The sequence below is a fragment of the Penaeus chinensis genome, chromosome 35 (genome assembly GCF_019202785.1).
Source record: "Penaeus chinensis breed Huanghai No. 1 chromosome 35, ASM1920278v2, whole genome shotgun sequence".
NCBI lineage: Eukaryota > Metazoa > Arthropoda > Malacostraca > Decapoda > Penaeidae > Penaeus > Penaeus chinensis.
This window is the reverse complement of record NC_061853.1, coordinates 10,276,226-10,283,964: the sequence shown is the minus strand read 5'-3', so window position 1 is coordinate 10,283,964 and position 7,739 is coordinate 10,276,226. Positions and strand designations below refer to the sequence as shown.

At 35.2% G+C, this 7,739-nt stretch overlaps 1 protein-coding gene across 5 annotated transcripts in view; it reads right to left on the bottom strand.

Annotated features, from left to right (window-relative positions):
- Positions 1 to 6,739: 6,739 nt before the first annotated feature.
- The window catches only part of LOC125044183 (estradiol 17-beta-dehydrogenase 2-like), a 12,808-nt gene continuing 11,808 nt past the window's right edge, over positions 6,740 to 7,739 (bottom strand). For 4 of the 5 annotated variants that reach the window (XM_047640654.1, XM_047640653.1, XM_047640656.1 and 1 more), the window contains one exon: positions 6,740 to 7,054. In XM_047640654.1, coding sequence (XP_047496610.1) covers positions 6,962 to 7,054 — 93 coding nt within the window. In that variant the 3' untranslated portion in view covers positions 6,740 to 6,961. The remainder of the gene's footprint in view (positions 7,055 to 7,739) is intronic. The other variant, XR_007116453.1, reaches the window with a different exon arrangement.

Genomic DNA, 7,739 nt, shown 5'->3' with positions numbered 1-7,739 from the left:
TGTGGTAGCCTAAACTTCTTTTATTTGTGGTGTTTCTGATATAACATTTTTATTATTATTTTAGACACTTTTATAGGTGTTAGGCCTACAGCTGAGGGGCATTTTCTAATAGTTTCTCCTGATCACATATCGACACCTTTTTCTTTTCTGCTGCTTGTCTTGGTAACTGCTGCCATCTACAAGTATCTGCTTAAGGACTTCGGAGATTCTGCATCCTCACTCTTCCTTTCTTGATTTTTCGGTGAATTTCAGTCCATGAAGAAAATTCTAAATTCAAAGATTTCTGTCCATTCAGTGTTAGTACATAACCCCTCCATTTATGCTAATTCTAGTGATAAAATCTTCCACCCAATGAAGGTTACAATTTTTTATCTTATTTTACTGTTTGTTCTATTCCTGTATTTTTGTATGATTCTCTAATCATGCCTGTCCAGATAAACCATTCACACAGTGTTTGTACCTGCAGATTCACATCTTTACAAGTTACAAATATCTCCAGTTTTGAAAATGCTACGGCAGTTCACTTGTTTATTTATTTTCTCTGCTTACTGGAAAACACTTAACATTGTATGTATCTTGATCATTGTCTCTTGTACTCCCTCTCTCATCCCCATAGAACATAAAAAAAGAAGAAAAAAAAAAGTGGGTATGCATGTTTTCCTTGTCGCCTCATGAAACCCGAAATTCGAAGTACAACATGTCACTTCTTGCAAAGAGAGAGATGCATCTTCATACTTAGCTTGATGGATACTTAAAAGGTCTTAATTGTTGCAAGCAATTCTAGCCCATTTAATTTTAATTTTGTACTTTATTTGTGGTTTTAGTGCTATTGTTGTTACTATGATGATGGTGATGTGCAGTGTTCATGGAAATTATTATTAAAGGTCACATTATTATTATTACTGTTGTTATTATTATATAGTAATAATGATAATGTTATTATATTATAATTTTTTCCTTTTTACAAATTTTTCACGGCTATCATCATCATTGTCATCTTCTCTCTATGTTGATTCCAACCTACCTCCTCTTCACCATTCGTCTTTGTTAAAGAACTGTAGCATTGCTTGTTTCCTAAAATACTTTTCATAAGATGAAGTTCATGCTGTGACAGTACAAAGCTTGCTATTTATATGATTTCAGATATGAATATTTTAGATATGTTATTGTTATCTTTTCCAAAAGTTATTCTTGTGAAATTGCAGGTGAAAATCAGATATGTCAGCTGGCATTCACACAATAGAACTTTATGGAAGTTTCATGTACTTACATTAGTGCAAGAATGTTATTATGAAGTTCACAGACTATCGACCTGGTTAAGTGGAATGGAAAAAAAATAGATATATATTTTTATAAAGATCCCTCAGTCTTATTTTCTCTCCAGGAAGCAGTCTTCTGATAGAATATGAAGATAGTTTATGGATGAAACGACTTTTGATTTCATGAAATAAAGTTTTAGAAAATGCAATTTGAAAAGTACTGAGAGAGATATTAGCAATTTGTCAGTGTTAGTCCAGTTACAGATTTAATGTTTTCAGGGTGCTTTAAGATGAAGCATTGTAAATATTATGTTGAAAAGATTAAAATTCATTGATTTTATTATTACTTCGTGAATTTGAGCTTAATATATACTTGAAAGGAACGTGTTTAGTTATACGTACATTATGTATCCAGCAATAATATATATGAAGATGTCATCAGTTTATTTTTGTAAGATTTCCCCCACCCCCCTCTCCCCCATTGTTTTCCTTTATTCTTTATTATCATCATTATTAATATTATGACATAAGATCACTGCAGCTTTTTTGCATCGGCTGTGTCTGCAGGGTGATTGGTCGAATGAGTTTGTGAATGTATGGGGTTTGCGAGGCTTCCTGGTATCACTGTACTGGTGGTTTAGTTAAAATAACAAGATAGATAGTTTGGTATGATAGGACAGCATCAGTTAAGGGTAGAGGAGAAAGCTGATAGGTAGGCAGGTAGAGAGATAGAAGATAGAGATAAGAGAGTTAGTCAGGTGTTGATAGAAAGGGATGTGTAATCTTACTGAGAGTGTGAGGCAGTGATGACAGTCAAGTGTTAGATGAATACCTATAGATTTATACCGAATGTACATAAAGTAGATGGATGTTGAACTCCTGTTTGTTTGTTTGTTTGTTATCACGACAAGACCATCAGTAAAATGATGTTGCATAGAGACAAACACCTGTTGGCCCATTAGTTGGAAGCCATATACTAAAGTAGACCTCTTCTCGACATTTCCTCATAGGGTTGGAGTGCATCAGACTATCAATACAATCTAACATGTAAGTTTTTAAAGAAACAAAAACAAAAAACATAAAACCAAAAAAAAAAAAAAAAAAAAAAATAGTGTGTATGATATTTGTATAGTGATTGGTGTATGATTTTATCCTATTTGTATATTGGTTTTTACAAAATCATGTCTTTAATATCCTTGTTTATATTTTATAAAAAACAAAACAAAAAAAAAGATAAGAAAAACAAAACAAAAAAAAAAACATAAAAAACAAAACAAAAAAAATTCAAAATAAAAACTTCCACAAACACTTCAGTTGTTTTGAATTACCTGACAAAAAATTGCTTTTTTTATCGTGAACGTTGATATACCTTGAGCAAAAGTTAGAGCTCAAGAGAGAGAGAGAGAGAGAGAGAGAGAGAGAGAGAGAGAGAGAGAGAGAGAGAGAGAGAGAGAGAGAGAGAGAGAGAGAAAAAAGTACTTAAAAATTTTGATAACCAATTCCCTCGCTTAAAGCTCTGTATAGGCTCAAATTTATTGAAATTGTGAAGTTGGGGACTATATTGTCATTGAGGTTTTACTGATTCTAGCCTGAAAATTCTAACACAAGTGAACCAGTGTTAGCTAGCACTGCATGATAGAAATCTTCTTAAGGATCAAAATTTAGCCAGTTAACAGGTTGGCGTTCATGGTTTACAAAAAAAAAAAAAAAAACTGGAAATAAGTCTAGCACATTTATTTGTTCTAACCATGAAGTCTTATATAAAAATTATACTTTTTAAACAATCCAGTATAAGTGATTAATTAGAATAATAACTTGCCTTGTTATGCAAGTGTTGGTAAAATGCAACTGGAAAGAGTTAGCTTAATGCCAATTATGATGAGGAGGAGAAGGATGAGGAGGAGGAGGATAGAAAGGGAGCAGGAGTACGAGGAGGAGGATAGAAAGGGAGCAGGAGTACGAGGAGGAGGATAGAAAGGGAGGAGTTCCATGGAGGAGGATAGAAAGGGAGGAGTACGAGGAGGAGGATAGAAAGGGAGGAGTACGAGGAGGAGGATAGAAAGGGAGGAGTACGAGGAGGAGGAGGATAGAAAGGGAGCAGGAGTACGAGGAGGAGGATAGAAAGGGAGGAGTACGAGGAGGAGGATAGAAAGGGAGGAGTACGAGGAGGAAGATAGAAAGGGAGGAGGAGTACGAGGAGGAAGATAGAAAGGGAGGAAGACAGAAAGGGAGGAGGAGTATGAGGAGGAAGATAGAAAGGGAAGAGGAGTACGAGGAGGAGGATAGAAAGGGAGGAGTACGAGGAGGAGGAGGATAGAAAGAGAGGAGGAGGATAGAAAGGGAGGAGGAGTACAAGGAGGAAGATAGAAAGGGAGGAGGAGTACGAAGAGGAAGATTGAAAGGGAGGAGGAGGATAGAAAGGGAGGAGTACGAGGAGGAAGATAGAAAGGGAGGAGGAGTACGAGGAGGAAGATAGAAAGGGAGGAGGAGTACGAGGGGGAGGGGGAGGGGGAGGTGGAGGGGAAGGGGGAAATAGAAAATAAAAATGAAAAGAAAAACAAAAATAAAACAAGAAAATATACAAGACAACGAAAATAAAATTACAAATAAAGCGAATTATAGAACATAAATAACAATGAAATTAATATAAAACCAAAAATAAGAAGAACATAAGAATACTAAAACTAAAAATAAGAGCGAAAATAAGAAACAGAAAACGAAACAATCAAGTAGAAATTGAAAAAAAAAAAATTAACAAAAACAAAATAGCTAAAAACAGAAATATAAATAAATTATGAAACTGAGAAAATAGAAATTTAAAACAAAAATAAAAAGGAAAAAATGTGAAAATAAAGAATTGTCGCTAATATAATTACAATTATTAATAAGATATTTATTATTAATAACTCATTATGATTATCATTATAACTATATTAATAATAATTATAAAAAGCAATGGTAATAATTATCATTATCGCTGATATAACTCTCAATTTTAAACAAATTACCACAAGCGGGCCCGTGGAAATTCCCTCATCCTTCTACCTCTCGCTAACTCTTTCCCCTTCCCTCTCCCTTCCCGCCCCTGCCGCCCCCTCTTTCCCCTTCCCTCTCCCTTCCCGCCCCTGCCGCCCCCTCTCACTCCCAAATCTTTAAACCCATTCTTCCCTTCTCTGCCCCCCCCCCCCCAATCCCTTGCCCGTTGTTGTCGTGGGGGGGGGGGGCTTAGGAGGCGGAGACTGGGACCCAATGCTGGGGAACTCCCCAACCTTGGGACTCAGCCCTCGACTCAACAAATTTTGCATGGTCTTTTTTTTTCCCCTCCTACTTTTTCGTTTCTGTCCCTTCACCACAACTTCTACTATCCACTTCCTAAGGTGTGAGAGCCGTGCTGAAAGGATGAAAGGCTGACTTTGTGCCAGTCCTGAACGGCCTGAGGGAGCCATGGGCACGGTATTCCCCTGCTTTAGTTGTCTAGCCCTTACCCCTCAAGCAACCCTGAGGGGTGGACCATTTCTCTCCCCAACATACTCCAGGCTTATCATGGCCAACAATGAATAACCATTAACCATTAACCATTAACCATTAACCATTAACCATACCATTATTAGAGGCAATTGCCTCTTCATCAAATAGCTCCACCAATTCAAACTCGCCTGATTCCCTGACCCCAAGCTCTCCTTTGACCACGGCTCTGAACACTACAACTAATACCCCCTCCTCAATGCCGACTAGTACAGTATCCACCCTAATCAACACCCCAGGAGACATTTCTACTCCCAACAACTTCAACAACTATACCCCCACAACCTTCTTCATCAACTACCCCATCCTCCCTTATTACTACCTTACAACCTTATTGTCCACCTCCCCATAACACTACGTCCCTCAACACTACTCCCTCTTCCACATGCCCCCGTCCTTCTACTACCCCCATCTCTACAAAATTCTTAAATAATCTATTTAGCCCAGCCAAATGGGACCGACTTTTCGTGATCCCTCCAACAACTTCTCACACTTTCTGCTTTGACAACCTGTTTTCATTCGTCAAATGCATATACATCCTTCACTTGATCTAACCCCTATACATTACCTTACCCAACCTTAACCCATTTACTCGTCAATCCTTTGCCCAACTTTGACAACTAATCACTAACTGAACCACCCTTCACTACCATTTACTATAGTGCTACATGACCTTAGATGTCTTGCACATTTATTTTGCTTTTAACCATTAACCATTAACCCTTCTCTGTCTAAGCCCTACATTCGCCCCTCCCATTTCCTTCTTAACCTCCCTTCGTTCTTCGTTTTCTGTATTCCCTTCTCTCCCTCCCCATTCGCCTTTTTTCTCTTTATTTTGCTCTCGCTTTCCCTTTTATCATTAGCATTGATATTAGTGTTGCTAATATTATCAATATTAATATTGTTAATATAATTTTATTGATAATGGTATTACTATCATTATTATCAGTATTACATCATTATAAATATAAGTGATATTGTCGTTATCATTATGACTGCTATTATTATGATTATTAACAATAATGACAATAATGAAATCATTATTATGAATATTATAAATTATATCATTACATTTTGCAGGATCACTGTTATCAACATTAACATTATCGTTAGTTAGTTTTATCGATATCATCGTTATCTCTACTACAATTTATATTACTATTATTCTCATTATTACTGTCGCTATCATCACCATCAACTTTCTTGATATTATCATTTTCATTATCATACCACTTATATTAATTTTCATATAATTCTCATAATTATAATTATCATTACTATAAGAAATATGATCATCATTAATATCATTATCATTATTATTAACACTTAAAAAACAACAACAAAAAAACACCAAAATTGGGTGGACAGAAACCTTGGCTGTGGTTTGTGTACAAGCCAGGCCGGGTCGTTTATGGAGTGTGGGGGGGGGGGGGGGGCATTTCGATTTGGAATGTTAGACAGAGGCAAAGGTTTGTGGAGTGGCGGGTTTCGGTGACGCTGATAATAGTAATAATGGTGGTAGTTTTGTTAATGATGATGATGAGGACGAAGCACATTTTAAAAGAAATATACTATAGTGCCTAGATAATAATAATAATAATAATAAAAAACAATGCTATTTCGATAAACCTCTACCCCTGGATTCAAGAGCTCTAATTGTTTTACCGATATAATCCTCAATAATAAATCCTCATCAATCCTAAAATATATCAACAATCAACTGAAACCTTGGCATTTAACTTTTAGTTTTCTTTTACTGCAATACCAACATTTACTCGCTTGACTTGGATCACAGTCCGATTGATTCAAAGGCAACTCGACCATAATTGTCCATCACGATCCGTCAGTAACTTATCCTGCAATTCTGGGGACTGGTCAACCATCAAATCAATAAAGAGCTTCGATTATATCAACTTGGTTCGTTCGGTAGAGGTAAAAAGAAAAAAAAAAAAAAGTGAAATAACAAGAGTTTTATTTCGTTTTTACAGACCGTAAAGTGCAATACTGTCTAAGGTGAAGAACACACATGCTGCATGTATAACAGGGTTTACAGAGGCAGCTACACCAACAAAGACAACCACTGTTTAAGCAATAAATAAAGACATTTATGCACATCTAACTCATCCTCATCCTTTAATACTGTTTGTAAACACTGCTACTATGCTCCTCATACGGACTCAATATGGTATCGAAGAAAAATATTTGTTAAGGGGAAAGGCATCTGTCAGAGCTTTAACATGAGCTTCCACCGCTTCGCTGACGTCACTCTCCTGTAGGGGGAAGGGGGGGGGGGTAAGGCTGTTTTATTTTCCAGATTGAATTTATGTTTACATTTTGTTTTAATATCATTTATCATTCATCAAAATTATTAACTGTTTAATACATTATTTGTATATTTTATACATGTATATGTAATATATATACATATACATATATGTGTATATATAATATATAATATGTATATGTATATATGTATGTATGTATGTATGTATGTATGTATGTATGTATACATACATAAATATATATATATATATTATATACTTTATATAATATGTATATATTATATATATACATATATATGTATATATATAATATATATATATATATACATACATATATACACATACACACACACACACACACACACACACATGTTTTTATGCATCTGTGGATGTACAGTATGTTTGTTGATCTACGTACATGTGCGTAAATTGCACATATACACGTCCGGACACCCACACACAGTATGTATGCATATAAGCTCATTGCGTTTGTGCGAGTGTGTGTGTTTGTGTAAATATTTTTTATTATATATTATTTGATTTATATATATTATATATTTGTTTATATCATATATCATTTATATTACATTATATATATATTATTTATATTATATATATATATATACATACCTGTGTGTGTGTGTGTGTGTGTGTGTGTGTGTGTGTGTGTGTG